At 34.1% G+C, this 20,057-nt stretch overlaps 1 protein-coding gene across 3 annotated transcripts in view; it reads right to left on the reverse strand.

The window, feature by feature from the left end:
- The window catches only part of LOC120623654 (teneurin-a), a 325,288-nt gene that overhangs the window by 62,247 nt on the left and 242,984 nt on the right, over positions 1–20,057 (reverse strand). The window contains exon 1 of one of the 3 annotated variants that reach the window (XM_039889809.1): positions 2,502–2,745. The exons of the other annotated variants lie outside the window; for them this stretch is intronic. Coding sequence (XP_039745743.1) covers positions 2,502–2,629 — 128 coding nt within the window. The 5' untranslated portion in view covers positions 2,630–2,745. Of the gene's footprint in view, positions 1–2,501; positions 2,746–20,057 lie in introns of those variants that run through there. 3 annotated transcript variants of the gene reach the window in all.

A 20,057-nucleotide genomic window follows, 5' to 3' on the forward strand; every position in this document is an offset into this window, starting at 1 on the left:
ATCTTATTTTATCATTTACCGAAGAATTTGATTTTTAAAGAAAACTCCTTTGAGATAAATATTGTCTATTAATTTCCATAAAGTTTGGAGAATAGCGCGTAATTTATTCTTTGTTGCATTCGAAAGCAAAACCAACATTCCATTGTTTTGTTAAACTTTTCAACTCTGATATTGTATAAGAGTTTCTTATAATTTTATTCAACTAAATATTACAACATTGTAATATTTCAAATGCATTAAAGGTAGTATTTTTTAAACCAGCAAGTTGAATAAGCCTTCGTTAACGAAAGTTATAAATACTTGACCGTGTGGTCGTTGCGTTAACTGTTACTTTGAATTTTATAAATATGTCCTGTAGTATGTATGCAAATACGTATTATATATTATTTAGGCTTTCGACATCTTAAACGTCATCATGTTTTAGCAATATTATTGGAAATTGAAGAAGATAAAAGTGAAAATCTATTATGATACGTTTAGTAGATTTTGCGTGAAGCGTGAGGTTTTTTGTGTGTGGTTTTAGTAACTTTTTCATACTTGTAGGCCCATCTAATATTAGTTGAGATTCGCCCTCAAATCTGTCGAAATTAAGCTGAATGGCAATTGGGGTGTCGCAGATGGTCGTAACGGCTCCTCGGTGATGCTCGACGTCGCCAGAACGTGCGCCAAGTATAAAAATATGATTTACGACAGAACATATAGAACCGCACATCCGCCACGATACCATCTAGTCTACAGACGACCATTAGCACACTTATGAATATCAATGGACTACAAGCTTATTGGCAAAGCATCAATGGTGAAAATATTTCGAAATTAAGTGTAATATCAAACAAAATAGCGAAGTATTGTGCGATTTGTATTCGGCTGCTCTCGATTTGGTCCGAGTTTTTCGGGTCTTATAAAAATATCCTATTTCGGCGTTCATGCTATTTCTACATATAATTTAGCGCTCTGGTGCTTTCGCGGGATAAAAAGAATCCTTTGCACCTCCATGATGCAAGTATTTATACTAGCATCATCTACAACATTCAGTTGAACAAAGTTAAAAACAAACAGACATAAAAACTATAATATTACTATGAATTCAGCTTCTTATATTGTATTTTATCTACAAGTAAAGAAAGCTCGCTCTAGATGGTGTTTGATAATGCAAAGCGCCCGTAAACCGTAATACTATTGAATACGAATTCTCTGAATTTGTTATTACTTTCCTACTTTTAGATCATAAATTACTTACGGATTATATTATGTATTCCATTATTTGGATAATCCTACCTCTATTTTGTAAAACCATGAGCATAATGTTTACCCCAAACTCCCAAAGGACACGCCAAATAAGAGCCTTTGAATTAGTTTTGTGTAAAGCCTTACTTTAATAATGCTATGTGGTCTTTGGAGTATTGTGGGGTTTCCGCTTCATGTTTATATAGCCGTACGATATGAAATAGATGTTTTCTGGCTTCAGGCAGTTTATTATTACTTTGAAGAGCCACATTGAGTGGGTGCAACTACAAGGGGAGGGCAGGTTGGGGTTGGAAAGTAAACAAGTGCCGCCAATTGATTCAACTAGTCAATAAAATGGACGTTTTCCTCATTTAAGATACTATGACATTTAATATTTGTAAAGATATTTTGTGTCTGGTCTTTCTAATAAAGTGCACGTAAGATTTTACTTAAATATAACAATTTTAAATTTGATCTACACGAAGCGGATTAGCATTTACTGTAATGCCTGGCTCAGAAGTAACTAGTTTTAGTTTGATGTGACGTTAAAGCAGTCCTTTGTGAGATCATTTATGTTTGTTCTGCGCTGGGATTTGAATGAAGCCAGCTTTATCAAAGTTTAGTCATTTATGTCAACGGGCAGCTTTACTGTCGTTAGTTTCATCTCAACGCTTTGAATTACTTTTAGTTTTTACATGGTAATACACAAATAGGAAAGGAATGTTGAATTAGAATATTATGGAACTAACGATGGATCAAAAAATTAAACATACAAACGTAATATTTAAAATAATAGTATCAAAATTTAATATTATTAAATCGCCAGTAACCTCTACTTAACTGAGAAATAAATTTGACGTATTGATATTATTTGTATATGAATTTTGTCACATTTACTTATCAGTTAGGTTGTATAGAAAAATTCGGCCTAATAGATACAAGCCATTACATAAAAAAATACAAAGAGCAAATAAAGTAACAGTTAAATACAATATTTTTACTTACCTATCAGACAGATTCATATATAACGATCTCGTATAATTAGGTCCCATTTTCATTTTTTAATATCAGTCTTAGAGCTGAACTTTATTCAGTAATCTTTATTCAGTAACCTGAGAGATTTATTATATGTTTTGACAGTTGTTAAAAAATATGGCCAATTTAATTCCAAATAAGGTTTGAGCAATAAAAAATATCAGACTTACTACTTGCTTACTTGAGCTTGAACGGCATTAAGTTCTAAATGTGGTGATTATAATTTTGTGTTCACTTACCTAGGGTCTACGAATGGCTCCGCATAGATGTTCCTGACGGGTTGGCGACGCGGGAGCGGTGGTGGCACAGGACTGAACCCATCCATCATGTCATCCCGCTCGCTGTATTTCAGCGATTTCATCGTCATCTTGCCCACAAACGGTCCACTTCACAAATATATGTCGGTCTTCCAACCCAACATCACTATCAATCTTTATCACTTACATCGTTGCACTATCATTTGAACGTTCATCTTGTTTAACAATTGATCTCACTTTAACTCTGTCTAAACGTTCATTGAGGTTAACATTATTGGTTGGTTTATATTGGTTAAGGAACTTTTTCTGTAAAGAAATATAGCTACTGAATGTCACGTCGCGTAGTGTTTGTGTAACGAACCGATCGGTGCTCGAGCACGCAACTATTCTCGCCGGGTATGACGGGCCGACTGTGGGCCGAGGGGCCCGCCGCGCCGCCGCCGCTGCGATACCGCGCGACCCTCGCCTAAGCTTTTGTAGTTTTTGCGCTCGCGTCGAGGTGCCATAAAAGCTCGACGAGTTATTAGGCGATTGAACAAAAAATACGGACCATACGAAAGACGGCATATTGTAATAGACTTGACGCAACCGAATGAAAAGTGCCCGCTCAACCCGTGTTCAACATGACGTGATGCGGTTGAATTCATTCCAAAGAATAGGCACGCATTGTGTGAAGTGCGAACAAAATGATTCCTTTCTAATGGGAATTATTTTTCGATATTTTATATTTTGTTATATTTTATCATACATATTTTAACTATATTTATAATATAATTATTTATATTGTTAAATAAACAGTTTTATCTTCGAATTCACTTTACCCGTTATTGAGACGTTTGTTTACAAACAACAGGTAAGTAGGTATGATGCAAATTTATAACCGTTCCAATTATTAAGACTAGGTACGTAAAACTGATAAAAACTACGACTTAACGACCTCACTGGCGCAACGGTGAGCGCTGTGAATATAAGCAGGAGGTCCCGGGTTCGAGTCCCGGTAGAAAAGATTTGGGAATTTATAATTTCTGAATTTTCTCTCGTCTGGTATGGTGGGAGGTTTTAGCCGTGGCTAGTCAGAAGAATAAAAAAAAAAAAATAACCTACAGGTTAAAAAAAATACCTTCCTATTCTTCGGCTATCGATGGTATAAAATATTTCACTGATTAAAATTTTTTTTTTTGCTTTTCATTTTCCAAATGGTTGTTCCTGGGATTAGTGTGTCTAAACAAAAACATACAAACTGTTCAATTTCATAGCTTTAAGTGTATTAAATTTTCATAATATTGCAGATATTTTCAAACATAAGCTTTGAAGTTTCTTTCTACTAATATATTTTATGAAACATGATAAAGTTTGTTTGGCCGCTGGTCTGTCTCCGATCAATGAAACTATAAATTCTATTTCTCAAATTAGAAATTTAAGTATTGAAAAGTTTGCCATATTATACATATAAACTACATAAATACCTCCATAAAAAAGGTTGCAAATGCTCGTTTTGCACCTACCCATGGTTCATATGTCACAAGCAGAGAGATAAGTAGACGACACACTTATAAATATAAAGTAGGAAAGAAATGCTGTCTCCCAAGCCCTAAGCAAATGGCAAATTCATATTTGATGCAAGCTATAAGTAGGGTAGTGTGGGTTTACGTAGATTGTACAACACTCCCGGCTCCGTACCACTCCCTACGCTGGAGTGGCGGCTGTTGATCTCGGCGCTTTGCATGTCAAACAATTACCCCCATACATTGTTCATGACAAATACGACAGGCGGGTAGGTACGTAGGGTTGCCAAATAACTAGCAAATATCACTCGAAGGCATCATAGGTGCTAATTGAATGCAAAAATGAGTTAGTTACCCAAATAACTGTTATCTTTGGATTTAAGTAGCTTTTTTCTTAGTCTGCGTAGAATTCGGTTTGTGTTCGATACAATTTTATTTCAACAACAATTTAAAAAAAAAAGCTTTCTGCGAGAACTTTTAAATTTCCTTAAATAAAAAGTAGCCTAAGATGTATTAATACCTAAGTTTTAATTACAGCTTAATCGGTACGGTCACTGTGGCATGAAGGAGTTACAAACATCGACACATGCAAACTTTTACATTCTGGTACATATATAATTAATGTAAGTAGGATGGACCGTGTTATTTGTTCACAAAATCTATTGTGGGAACTAAAATAGACATGGATTTGAAGTTGCTGTGATGAAAGATATTCCCGGTTTTTACTTTTTTGAAACCAAAAACTTTAATTATATTAACATTAACACAAAAAATTTTGTTTTGAAGACAGACGTGGATTTTTTTAATAGCTAGTTTACTATGTATGTTAACTTCCTTATTCATTTCGGAAACACAAGATTTATTTCAATACGAAGTTTTCGTTATGAAAATAAGTGTATTAAAATTAAAAAATTGTGATAATATAGCCTTTTAGAAATATATAGATGACAACCCTACGACCATCAGTTACCCTTTTACTCATTGAAATGTTTGTTTTCAAAACTCGTTACCCTTTCTCAAATTTTTTATTTGCGATTGCAAAAATTGTTGTACCATCCGTGATTTATTGAATGTTTGTTAATTTTACTCGATTCTCCTCTGCCAACGAAAAATTCACACAAACTGTTATTTTCAGTCTCCGACAAAAAGGGTTGCGACAGAATTATGTAAAAACCTGTCCTATGAGCCCGAATTATTCCACAAGGATATAAAACGGCGAAAAAAAGGAAGCCGGGATTTTCCATACGGATGTTTTAAAGAAGCAACAAACGCAACGATTACATAGGTAGTAAGTACCTACGTGATTTATTATAAATATGTGATCGAAATACGACTGTAACAAAATTACTTTCTCAATTATAATATTCCGTTTTTCGGGGCAAGGACTATCCCTAGAGTAGCAATTGCCCGCGACTTCGTCCACGTTGAACTACTGATAAGCTTTTCAAACATACTTTCTTCAGTCAAGATTTTTTTTTATTCCCCTACAATTTTGTATAGATAAAGACAGATTATAAATATAGATGGATGCCGTTGTGCCCATGTAATGCGCTCAGTTATTTTAGCACGTCTACATGAATAGAGTGGCGCTTTACACTACTTGTACTTTTTTTACTCGGAATTGTGCATTTTTTCGGGTAGAAAAAGTAGTCCATAGTAGTCCGCACACACGGAATATTCAATCCTTTAATACAACACGCATACAGCCCATATTGTTCAAAATATTTGGATACTTAACTTTCGATAATGTTGCGTGTGTGAGGTTTATGACCTATCTCACTCTCCGGCCCAAAAACTCTATCTGTTGCCGCAAGAACTAACAAATAGAACCACTTTCGCGTTTATAATGTTTGTTGGAAAAGAATCCATAAAAGTTAAGGATACCTGTTTCAAAAGTTGTCGAGTGCCTGTATAATAAATTGATTTAAGCGCTTCGTGACAGGTTTAAGTACCTATGTTTTGACAAACATTAGGGAATTTAAAGCCCCTGCGATTGAACTTTGTTCAGTTCCCGGAGCGCTACTTGTCGAAGTGGTATGGAGTAAATTTCTGTCAAGTTAGAACGACACTCGGCTGGGAACATCTTTAAAAGGAAATTTATTTGAATTTATTTGAAAACTTTTTCCTTTTAAGTAAATGCCTAAATCGTTTCGGGAACATGACATTTATTCCAACAGGCTTATATTTGTTACTTTTGACGAACATTTTGTTTATTATTCTCAATTGCCACATCAGAAATAAAAACAGGGAAAGATTACAGAAGTAAACCTTAAATCTAAAATTAAGTGTACTGCAATAAAAGAAAAATCGATGTAGAAGAAAGGAAACTAGAATAATTAAATATTTTTTTACAAAATTAATTATAAAAGAGAGACGTCAACCATATTAAATAAAATACCCATTTTAGCGATGATACAAACTAGCATGTTATGTCAGTGATGATTTATGGCTCCGAAACATGCGGCTGCTCTATATGGGCCTTCTTTGGTATACGCATCGAGCGGTGCTAAAACGTCATGAAATAAATGAATGATCTCTAGGAGGACTATAGTTACCGACGAAGCTCAATGAGTTGCAAAGCTGATGCCAAAACGCGGGGCTACCGGATTGACGTCGGGTTTAAACAGCCCAAGACTGTGCCATTTGGAAATCAGAAGGTACATACTACCTATTAAGAGCAGTGTACGTACATTCGTTCATTAAATAGTATAGTTTGTATAGAGTTCACTTCTTGTTATTCCTGCGATACATTTTTGATATTTTCGGGATGAATTGTCGACTGTGTTATTTGAAGATCTAAACTCCATCAAAATTTCAGCCAAATCAGTGTAGTCATTGTAGCGTGAAAGAGTAATCGATACTAGTATTATAAATGCGAAAGTGTGTTTGTTCGTTGTCCTTACTACACGCTCTAGTTTAGCAGCTAATCGACTTTATTTTTGGCATAGAGTTAGTTGAAAGGACGTAGAAGTAACACAAGCTACTTTTGGTTGTGGAAAAACATCAAATTCCCAAGGGTCGTTTACAGGAACTTTAGTTTTTTTTACACCTAATACCGTACTTCTTTCATGCCTAAACAAAACTTAATAATAAACGTAAACATAAACTTTCACATTTATAATATTATTACGATAAATAATTAAAATAAAGTATAAATCAATCCAAAGATGGATAATCTATAACTGGAACAAATCAATGCTTACGGTACGTATTGCCTCTTAAGCAACAGCCTCCTCTTATAAGGCGAGAAGGAAGTGAGGGACGTTTTCCCATCGCATAGGCGCATACAAGGCGCATATCTGACCTGATGTATAGCGTGCCTGTTCTTGCACTTGAACTTGCAACCGCTGTACGTGCTTTTTATATCAGTCACGTGTACTTCAACAGTACTTTCGACACGTACAGGGTATACGGGTTTTAAGAGAAGCTTTCAACTCTATATCCATCGTAATATAAACACTATAATTGGTGTAACCAGTTACAGATAATGTTACATACATATTAAATATAATTACTTGGCGTGGATTGGTGTTATCAGTGATGGTTTATCATTGTTTTACGAAGCGACTGACTGCAAAGCAATTTTCGTATAGTTAAATAGCTGAAAAGCGAAAAAGGCTACTCTATATCCCGTGAAATAAATCCACTCTGACGAAGTCAAGGACAAAAGCTTATTTTTTCTATACTGAAAGAGACTGCAAACTGATAAACTTTTCTCGTTAAATAATTGGAACGCAATTGTTACCTACCCTAGGTAAAAAAAACCCTGCTTAGTAATAAATTATTTTTGGCATCTTCCTTTTTTATTTATATTAATATTTTGACGGCCGAGTGGCGCAGTGGGCAGCGACCCTGCTTTCTGAGTCCTAGGCCGTGGGATCGATTCCTACAACTGGAAAATATTTGTGTGATGAACATGATTGTTTTTCAGTGTCTGGGTGTTTATCTGTATATTATAAGTATTTATGTGTATTATATTCATAAAAATATTCAACAGCTATCTTAGTACCCATAACACAAGCTACGCTTAGTGGGGCTAGATGACGATGTGTGTATTGTCGTGGTATATTTATTTATATATATTATAAAACATGAATATAACATATTATTTAACGCTATCGAGAAAATTAGAATTTTCATGTAAAGGCAAAATTTATATTATAATATTGTATAGCGAGGCTGAATTGTTTTCGCCATAGGAGTCAATATTATATTACTTTGAGCGGCGTTCAAAATTAAATTTTCCGTTCCTACCCACATAAAGAGAGGCGTAGCATGTCATGTAATTACAGATACATATTTATCACGGTTTATTTCTTCATCTGTGGTGAAACGTAGTTAAAAACAGTTAGGGACTTTTGGTAATTGATTTAAGTAGCAGACCTAAAATAAAAAAGAGACCGAATGACTTTTAATACTCATATGTGACTATGAAATGCACTTTTGTTGTACACTTCTGTTTGGCTTTCTACGACACCATAAATATATTTTTGCATCACTAAAAACTAACAGTACTACAGTACTTCTTTTCTGGATGCAAGGTACCCACCTTATGTCCTCTTTCGAACCCCTAACAATGTGTATGCCAAATTTCAACATGATCAGTAGAGTAATTGAGGTGTGAAAGTGTAACAAACAAACTAACTTGCAATTTCGTTCATAATATAATATATGGACTCGCAAATTATTTAGTCTTGACTGCAGTCTCACATAGAAATTAGTTATGCTATGTTCTAAGGTGGAAAGGTGCATGGCACTTTTTTGAATCGCATGGCCCGAGCTTGGGATTTTCGTGGTATTTTACACCATTTTAAATAACGGTTCTGCCGGTCGCGTAATTCTCTATCATATTCCAGTCGTTACATCCTATAAAATAACCATCCCCGAAATTTAAAACACAGTAGGTATTTTTGGGAGTGGATGTGTATAAAATTATAACATTAAATGAATTACGTGCACAGTTAAGATTTAAATGCCATATGGCAATATGCTATCTGTTCCCAAAATTATCCAGCCCGTAATCAAGACCGAGAACTCCCAAGGTCATTATTATACTGTAAACTTCACTATTTAACAGCCTCTCACACTGAACTGCCATTTTAAACTCATTAATAACTCAAAAATTATCGGTCAATCAGAGGAATACAATAATTTATGTGATAGTTTAATCCAGAAATAACATTTCGTCAAAACCAGTTGTGTGGGTGTGAAAATGTAATTAGTCAAAGTCAGAAGAATAATTTATTAAATAGATTAACTTCCTATTCTTGGCCTAACTGGTATTCTAAATGTTAATTGTTTACGTTTGTTTAATTTTCCCCGTTCAAATCTAATTTAGTTAAATTATCGGTAATCTGTATGATGGGTAGATTTTGTTTATGCTCGAAATTTGTAAGGCGTTTACTTTAATAAGAATTAAGCTGGGAAATATATGAGAGTACGTTGGCGCCAAAATTTAAGCCGTTTAACGATTCACTGAGATTACTTATTTTAGAGAGAGGAGATATAGGAGGAGGTGAATAAATAGAGAGATGCAGATCACAACAGTAAAAGCCTCATACGTATTCGATATACGAGTAAGTACCTACCTACCAACTATTTTTATGTTAAAGACTATTTTAAAGAATGACTTCTACTATAGTAATTTTATAACAATAAAGTAAGATAGCGCTTAAAGAAATTCAATTCAATGGAAAATAATCTTGAAAAACCAATTATTGTTAACAAGAATTGTTTTACTTATATGCTTTAAGATCTTAATTCTATGACCAAGTGCTTTTAATTGAACAAAGAGCAAGAATAAGTGGGAGGTTCCGGGTTCTATTCCTGGCAGAAGCAATTTTGGAATTAATAATATCTGCATATTCTCTAGTTCGGTCTGGTGGGAAGCTTCGGCTGCGGCTAGTTACCACTCAATCAAAGGAGACTTGCCGCCAACGTGGTAAACTATGCAGCGTGAATACTTATTAAAAATTTTAAAAGTGTTGTTTTGATATAACTGGTAGTTGGCGGACCTGTTACTGTTTAGCCCACTATTTTTGTTAACACCATATGAGACTGCAGTCAACGGCAAAGTATAAAAAAATATTGCTCAAACAATACTGACTACAACATTCAATAAAGTTTACCATGTATTTAAGCTTACGCCACAGTGCCGAATTTACGGATATGCGTAACAATTAAAAATAGCTTACTAGTTTAATTAGTGGATTACATATATCTACATCTGTTTTAGTTCTCCGCTAAAGTATTTAAGCAGGTCAAGCACTTATTTACGTAGTATCAAATCCCCTTAGAAATAGATTTATTATAGCCTGCAAAGAATGCCTGCTCGCTTGCTACCCGTTGCTACAATGATGCACAATAACAGCGCAGCAATTAACAGTGCATTGTTTACATTATAACATCTCTGCCAGTGTAAGACGGCCGTTGTTGTAATAAACACATTTTACACAGCGTATTTACACTAACATTAGCAGAGCGCCTCAAGTTTGTAACTAATTAATCTTCGTTCCTGACCCAAATGTATTTTAGCATCCGTCCCGTTGCCTAACAAAAAATTACTCGACTATTTTAATTGGCGTAAAGGTTTGATGTTTCTTCTCGTAAAAATGTCAATGGATGCTACACACTTGACATCTGCAGGCTCTTTGCTATATTAGGACTATTTGGTAGGTGAGGATGACAAATTTGTACAAATTTTAAACAAAAAGGAATCTTTGTTCATATCGAGATTTATCTAGATCGGTATTACCGAGAAAGAAATCTATTTTTTTTAATTCAATGAGTGTGTATTAGCTCTTTCGTCTCGATTATTGAATTATTTTATATGGCTTTCATTTGTGTCCCATTGAAACATTCCAAATTATCGGTGTCGTTACAAAGAAATAGCACGATCGAAATCGATTCGACGAAAATGTTCAGCATTTGAATTTTGAATGCTTTGTCTAATAATAATAAGAAAGATAATTTTGGCAGACGCATGCCTGTAAATATCTGACTTCATTAATGGGTACCGCCCACTTCGTGAATGCCACGCATGACGAATAACTTTGAAAAAATATAAATCATACTAAGTATCTCACAATATTATTATTTTTTTCTATATTTTAAAGGTATTTGCAATTATCTATTACGCAATTATTTGTTATAAAAGTATTAGATACATAACAAACTATTTAAGTTTTAAAATTAGAAATTATTATACACAGATTATTGCCAGTCGTGTAGTAAGTATATAAAATTAATACATGGGAATGATTTTAACAAAAAATAAATGAAATATTAATTGTTAATCTGACCATTACCGTGAACCTATAGATTCCAAGTTTTATAAAAAGAAATATCTAATAATCGTATAAATTTATACCTTATCTTTATTGTGAGTTCTCAAATTATCATCCTAAATTAAATAAAGCATAGTCAACGTACTGCTCGATTAACCATATTTTTCATGCACGTGGCTTCTTTGCTAAACGTTTTAAATCTAAATATGCGTTTGACAAAATTCAAAACGTCGAAACGGAACACTAATTGATCAAAAGGACTGCAGGTAATACTTCGAGTAGATATCCTGTCCAATTAAATAACTAGAATCAGTAAATATGGCGTTATTTGATATTTTAACGGATTTGATTTTCGAGATATCAACACCTGTTAACTCCGGGCAAGGTTACAATAACCTTGTCACTCAGGAGACAGATCATGGAATGTTCACTAATTTGTTACATTTGAAATTTGTTTCATCGTTTTGTGAATCCCTGTATTGCACGCCTCATAAGCGAAGCGTTGAGGTTGTGCTCTACTCTCGACATTTCAAAAAAAGCAGTTTTCTCGAAACTGAAATTGATTTTTTGTTATTTATATTGCACTTACAGGTTAATTTGTGTACACTAATATCAAGTCAAATAATTTGTCAGGCACATAAAATACATTTCAATAACAATTTTTTTGTTTAACATAGTAAATAATAACATTAAACATAATCTTTAATTTAAAGGTGTATGTGGCATCAAAATTGGTCGAAAAAATGATCGTATCGGAATAATTTTTTTTTAATTATCTAAAGTAACACACGACATAATTTCTTAGTTAATATGAGCGTTCAGTTCACTGTCGTTAAATTTCCATGTAATTATTCTAGCTAATATTAATTGTAACTTTCAATGTGCAATCATTATGACATTCCCGTGTCTTGTTTACAAAAAATTAATAATAATTAATATGAAAAAAAAAAATTGTAATGAGCATTGAAAGTTTCAGTTAAAAAAAATTCAATTTTATTGTAAAAAAAATGAGATTATGAGGCGTGCACTTTTTTTTAAATTCCACGTGTATAACTGCTATCTATTTATGTTGACCCAAGGACTACTGACTCTAGCGGTGTCCCTTTGCGTATTCAATGGTCCTGGGTTGTATTCTTGAAAAAGAGGGTTAAGTATTTTGTTATTCTGTTAAGAAATTCCCCATCATATGACATTTCCCATCCCAGTACCTCGAAGTTAAAACGAATCTCTAAACCGAGGAGATGACCATAATCGTAACCAACGTTCCAATTACGCTTATCAAATTGTGTCTAACAGTAATCGTCAAGGCCACCAATCCGTATAAGAGCAGCGTTGTGGGTCTATAATCTAAAGCACTACCTCTTATGAGCCAAGAGGCCGCTGCCTAGCGGTGGAATATCAACAGGCTAAGGATGATGTGAACTTCAAGGTGTTAGGCGAATGAGCGATATATATATATATATACATATATAATTAAAGTAACACAACTGCAAAGAGCCTCAATGTACTTGTAACAGATTTTCAAATATCAAATCAAAACAGTTAATTAAGTAAAGGAAAATCTAACATCAGCTATTACGAATGAAAAGAGGAATTTAATTAAACGACTCAAAATTTAAGATGAATAAGCAAGTGTAATGTAGAAGAAATTTTCCAAGAATTAATATCACAATCGATATTAATTGTTCGTTTTATCCTTGCACGTTCTAGGCGGTCCAGTGGTCCATACGTAACACTTGCATCTGTGTGGAGCAACGAGCACGTTTCGTAAAATAAAAGACGATATTGATTCCGTGACGAGCCGAGAGCGGGCTGTGGGAAACGATTCCTGTCTGCTTAATAGATGCCCCGAGGACGCAAACTCGGGGCATCTACACTCTTTGTTCTTATAATACTGTTTTAAGAAAAAAAAACTACACATAAGTGCGAGTACGTGATCACTAAAGGAGCAATTCGAGAAGATATTATTAGTGCCGAAACAATTCAGGCTTCATAAAATAAGCATTGTTAAACTAAGTTCTGTTTAGAAAACACGTGGTTTTAGTTAACTGTAATTTTTCAGTTTCATTTGAAAAAAAGGAAAGTCTACATTTCGCAAAGATGCAACATGTGAATGGAGTTTCTAGGCGTAATTAACGAGTTAAGGGTACGACATGAGCACTTTATTCCTAGTTGAGACGCGGTCGGTCGGAGGCTGCCCGGCCGCAGGACTCGACCACATTCTCGACGGGTAATTACGCACGCCCGTCTCGTTCCCAAGCCTCCACTCTAACATTTTATGCCTCATTTTGGAGTATGTGATTTGCTGGAAACATTATTTACCATAATTATCGTGGGAGCAGGCCGCGATCGCGTGCGAATGTATTTATTCATCGATCAGTGTACGATAGATCACTATTGCTCCATTATCAATCATAAAACGACGTTTAGACGGTCAATGTAAACCGCCTGCATAGGTGAATGAATAATGATAAAATACACATCAAATATATCAATGTTTTACGAAGGTTTGTTTCTTCTTATTTGTACAAATGTGTATTATGATAATGTTTTGAAATTCACTATTCGTTGAGCCATAACTTATCTATCAAAGATTTTAACAACGAAATATTTTTTACTCTTTACTTCAAGAATTATGTGAATGGGCGGTTTTTGTCTTCTTTAATGCAACAATGTTGTTACGGATCAACGTGCTTTTTACCATAGAGACTACTTATGCGGGCTGGTAACTTCACTCGCCGAAAACCAATCCAAGTGTAGCTGCGATTTAAAATAATATGAATTAATAATTAACAATCTGATTTGCATGTTTTTCAAGAATTAGGTCTCTACCTACCTACCATTGATAGTAAATTTTGATGCAGAGAAAATAGATTCGGTATCTAAACTTGACTAGGTAAAAAAAAATAAACCCTTTATTAATTTGCGGCGGCTGTTAGTGTTAGAAGATAAATTCGCCTCTAATTTGACGTATGAAAAGTTTTATAAGGAGAGATCAAACGCTCTCCGAGCTATATTACATCCGACAGAAGCGGACGCGGCGGTTGATTTGAAAGGGGCCACGTCACGACGATGAACTCAACTTTGGATCTTTCAAAACAAATGCGTTCTTCGCAAAAACATGTACATATTATAATAAGTGTCCACTCTATATCTTACAACTTTTCGGGTGATTTTTACAATATCATAAGAATAACTGCGTTTTCCCTATCTAACGATAAAGATATATCTTTATCTTTAGTAATATTTAATTTTATTTAATTTATTTTTATTTAACTAACATTGCTCGCGAATTATTCCACTATTTTGTACCACTGTATTCTCAGGATAAAAAGTATTTTATGTGCGTATCCTGGCTGAACCAAAAACATAGATAACATTTAAACAGACAAACATACTTCTGCATTTATAATATTAGAAAGTCAAATGGTTTTTCTGTTACTTTGGTTTTAACTGTAAGACGATTGACGAGATACGAGTACATCGCATTCTAGGGAAGGACATAGGATACGTTTCAGTTCGGAATAAATAGCGAATTAAAAAAATTAAACAAACGCCGACGATGTTGTAGGTGACAGTAATATACTATAGGTTTATTTAACCAAATAATTAAAACGTTTATTATTCAAAATAAATATTCATGAGCTAATATTAAAATTGCATGATATTGTGTAGATTGTGAACTATGCACGTAAATAGCGGCGCTATCTTTCTTTATACGAGTACGTGTAACCCAAAATGATTATTGTATGCAATTTAATTATCGCTTTTCAAAGTATTTAGTCATAGTACTATATCTGTTAACACGTAGTACTTTTTATTTCGTGTGGGACTTACTTAGTTATATGTTGAGATCTCGTAAGCATCAACATACTATTCCTACTTTACTTAATAATTATGGCTTTGTTGATAAAATGTTTAATCGGAGAGCTAAATTTATTTCTTAAACGTTTATCTAGGATTTCATACATAACACTGAAAATCTTAAAATGTTTACATCATTGAAACATTCGAATGCACGAGAACATTTTACACAAACAAAATTATTAAGGAAATAAAATTAAATTGAACATGGAATAGCAAAAAGTCCGACTTAGACAAGTTTAATGTAACATCCATATTAGAACATCCGCTTTCAATGCAGTGGTAACGTGTTTGGTCTTTTTAACGAAATCATTGTTGGACGGCGATTCAGTGTTAATAATGATTATAATGCTTAGAAAATTGTTTCTAGCGTAATGGGAAGGTCGGGGCGAGTCCGGAAATTGTCCTCTTGTCGTACGACTGGCGCATTAGCTGAGGACATTAGGCCAGCATGGCAAACAATGTGTGCGTGTCGTTTCATTTGGAACACGTGACGGAGTACAAAAATAAAGGGACCAGATAATGTGTACCGGCATTTGCGACTTGTTATTTTTCTTGCACGTGTGATATAAGGTCGCAAATACATAGTATGTTGTTGTATATGTGGTGCTAAGTTAATAAGTACATTATGATACTAGTGTTCTATGTTGGTTCGTACACCGGAGGCAGTATAACGATTAATGCACATGCGTTTCATACGTCATTTCCACATTCATCAGGTTGAAAAAAAACATCATTAATATTAGTTACCAAAATAATGCGGAGATTGTAGTAGAAATAAAAAATTAAAAAAAGGCTATTACTAAACTTTTGTCTACTGGTATTTTCCATTTTGACATGACAAATGCCAGTAAACAAAAATTTAGCCTTCATATTATTTTTGTTTTGATTAATTTTGTGTAGAGAAATAACGCAGAGCGGTATAGTCAAAGACGAAGGGGCGTGGATGCTTTCACTAAATAATATTGTAATATATGACAGTGCATAAATAGATGCACTGTCATATATAGTAGAATTTTGAAAATTTAAAAAGAAGATATGTTTACTGTTTGGTCACCCACTGATTACGACTTGGTTTTAAAATGCCTATGCTTTTCAGTCATATTAAACACTATTTATGGATGGATTTTTGTTCGTAATGTGAACCAAAATTTGATCTGATAGTATGACTTGATTAGGTGGGATGGTGGAATATGTTCGTTTTTTTTTGTCATGACCCAAGCAATGTTAGCGTGTGAACGTGCAAGCATTCTCCATCACGTGTCACGGTTAAGACTTGGTCATTAACTATCGACGAATTTTCCAGCAATTTAGTCTGAGTACATAATTGCGTAGCCGTCAAAGTTAATAGAAGAGAAGCTTGAAATCGACAGACTTGTCCGAACAACGAATAATGTTTATTTTTCAACATAAGTTACTGAAATCTAACGATATCTACGAAAGTAAGACATAATAAATCCAGTGTACGTACATAATATAAAGTCAAGTAAGTTAAGAGTGCAATAGACTTACTATTCTAAGTGGTAATTTTAAAAGAAGATATGTACACTTAAATATGAACTTGAAAACCATCAATCCAATCACACATCACTGGACATAGATTGTTGATATAACTTTTGCATTTGTCCAATTATAAAGGAAAAGGAAATAAACTATATTTTATGAAGGTACGCCCGGTAAAATATATACAAATGACAATAATTTGTATATTTTTACAAACCTATATAGTACATACATAAATGAACACATCTAGATTTCGGTATCGGTAGATGTTCAGTAATACCTAGCTAATATATCAAAGACGCTTGGTATATTTTAGTGTATCTAGAATTAGTCACTGGTTTGACTTTCCGGAACATTTGATGTGGATAAATTCATATTTTGAAATATAAAATCAACGAAAGATATTTCCTATGTTCATCAATTTTCGATAAAGTTAACATCTTTCACTTAATTTAGTTGGTTTTTATCGGTAATCATTTTGATATGTAAAGAAACAAGTTCGGGTATCGACGAACATATCTTTATATAAGGTATGGCTAAGCGTAATATATTTAAGCCTTTGACCGAAATTTTACCTCGTGGTAAGATGATGCAGTCTAAGATGGTAGCGGACTTAGGAGTCAGATTGTCAATTATGTTTAACTCATACTAATACCTATAAGGTTTCTATACGGCATCGTACTGTCACGTTAAATCGCTTTATATTTTTGGTTTTGTAAACACCAAATAGCAGCACTGTTGGTAAACTTGCAATGTTATGAACTCCTATAGTTTTTGGTATGAAACGAGCTTTTGCTGGCGGGTTTTTTCACGTTCGATTCTTATTCAAATTTAAATAATTTTTTGACAATTCGATGTGATTAATTGGCAAAAACCCTTAATGAGGGGACGCCTACGTTAATATTGCTATCTTTAGGCAGTAAGTATAGTCTATGTCTTTAACCACCTAGGCTAAATTTCATTTCTATCCGTCCAATAGAATAATAGTTTTTAAATGACAATAAGAGATGGTGATAACAAAAAAAAAAATAACAACCGGCTTAGTTTGTTGTGGGCTTCTTCTTAGACCAGGGCGCGTTTGGAACTCTCGTAGCTTTAGTTTTAAGTTGACGAATTTATTTATCGCCATCAACATATCGCCATAACATCATAGGAGTGCCTATATCATATTTTATATGTAATCTATGTGCCTATTTGAGTAAAGAAATATTTTACTTTGACTTTGACAATACTTTAAGCTGCGCGTTGATAGATCGGTTAGTTAGTCAACAACTACTCGTACATATATATCTGTATAACTCATATATACAGATATATACGGATAATAAAGAAACTGTATTTAGAACATAAGTGTAAATATAAAATTAAATTATATCGAATATTGGTTGGTGATCGCTTGATCGCTCTCTAGACTATAATTGATGCCGGGGTCCCAGTTCAAGATGCCGTTAATGTGGCGCGGACAGGTTCTCGCCTAATACTAACAGCAATCAAGATTATGACCATACTAAAGTATTTGAATGGGTTGCGAGATTCAATAATTATTTTCTACCATACGAGTTAAGTGTCGAGGAAGAACCATAATGGTTACCTTGAGTATTATCATTTTATCATAATCTCGCTGATATATTATTCAAAGCTTTTCATTTATTATTAATGACCATATTATTAGGGCCTAGTAGAGGTAGCTGTTATAGCCTAGTGGTTAGGGTGTCGGTCTCCCTTTCGGGAAGACAGAATTCGAGCCACTTCTAACTTTTCAGAGTTATGTGCGTTTTTAACATCGGATGCTTTTTTAACAAAGGAAAACATCTTGTACCTGCACGCCTGATGAAAATTCTTCATAATGTGTTCAAGGGCGTGTGGAGTTTCTTACAAACGGGAGTTCTTGGGTTCGAAACTCGGCAAGGCAATTAAAAAATTTATGATAACAGAATTTTCTCCGTCCATAGCTAGTTACCACCGTACCCATAAAATCATTCTGCCAATTGACTTTCCCGTACGATGCCGCGTAGAAACCGAACAGGGGTTTGGGTTCAATATAACTGCAAGTCTGCTAAAAGTTTAGACTGCATTATGCCATCGATGAGATTGCAGTCCAGGGCTAACTTGTAGTAGAATAAAAAACCCTGCATTTCGTCATACCTTCTCAGTGTACTAAGCTTTGAGCGGTATAATATGCTTACATGATTCCGATAGTAAAGACATGATTTTTATCCGTTCAAATGCATGTTAATCCGATGTGCTCACGATTTTTATGAATTTATATTCAAAGCGCGAGTATGCCCCACTATTGCATTTCGTCACTTGACTCTAGCACACAAAACTGGCAACGGTACTGACTTATAATCTCATACATGACTTTAAACCATTCTAATGCGCATTGCATACACATTTCTGATAGTTATGAATTCATGAATGGTAATTCGGAATAAGATAAATTACAAAAAAATATAAAACTATCTATGCTCGCGTGTAAAACTTGTGTTATCAACTTTAGTAAATATAAAGTCCACTCATACATCGACTAACTAACTGTCTATTGTATAAAATTGTTTTAACACCAAATCCTGTAGAAATTCTTGTATCACCCGAATTAAAAGTATCCTATATCCGTCTGAGGTATAAGTTATATCTGTTCAAATTCTATCCTATAAACAAACAAGTTTTCACACTTTCGTATAATAATAATATTAGTATGAATAAGAACTCGTAAGGGTTTTTAAAAAAGAACCAGAAATATACACGAAGTGATCTCTACCAAGCTTTCAAGACTCGTAAACGTAGCAAGTTTTACATGGGTAGACTAGGTAGTATCGTTTGAAAAAACAAAAGCGTAAATAACGGTCGTTTTATACCAAGTCAGATAATGCACGGCAGCATTACAACCCATACTCCCCTAGCTTTTAAAAAACTTGCCAACACGCCTCCATAGACTGCTGTACAATAATTGCAACATACGGCTCACCCTATCCTATCATCATACCGCAATGCATTATAGCGATCGTTGCATTGCCGGCAAAAACATCGCAATTAACTGGGGGCAGTTCATAAATAAATTCTATCGGACAATCGCTCAGGCAGTTCCACCGATACAATCGAAAAGAAATGTCTGCTACCGTAATTGTATATATTAGTAAAATCGGATGGGATTTCGTATTTTACGGATACTGAAATGTTTAATGCAAATGTATTTTGCCATGTTTTAAAATAATCACACAAATCTGTATCCAAGTTGTAGGCAGGACTCAAAGAAATGTTAATCTAAGAATTCAATTTTATAATATGTTTTATGCGCCATATAAAATATTATGAAGTTTTAATAGTCAATAAAAAGGTTTCGTTTCGGCTAGAGGAATTTATAATTTCAGAACTTTCTA

This window comes from Pararge aegeria, chromosome 5 (assembly GCF_905163445.1).
Source record: "Pararge aegeria chromosome 5, ilParAegt1.1, whole genome shotgun sequence".
Lineage (NCBI taxonomy): Eukaryota > Metazoa > Arthropoda > Insecta > Lepidoptera > Nymphalidae > Pararge > Pararge aegeria.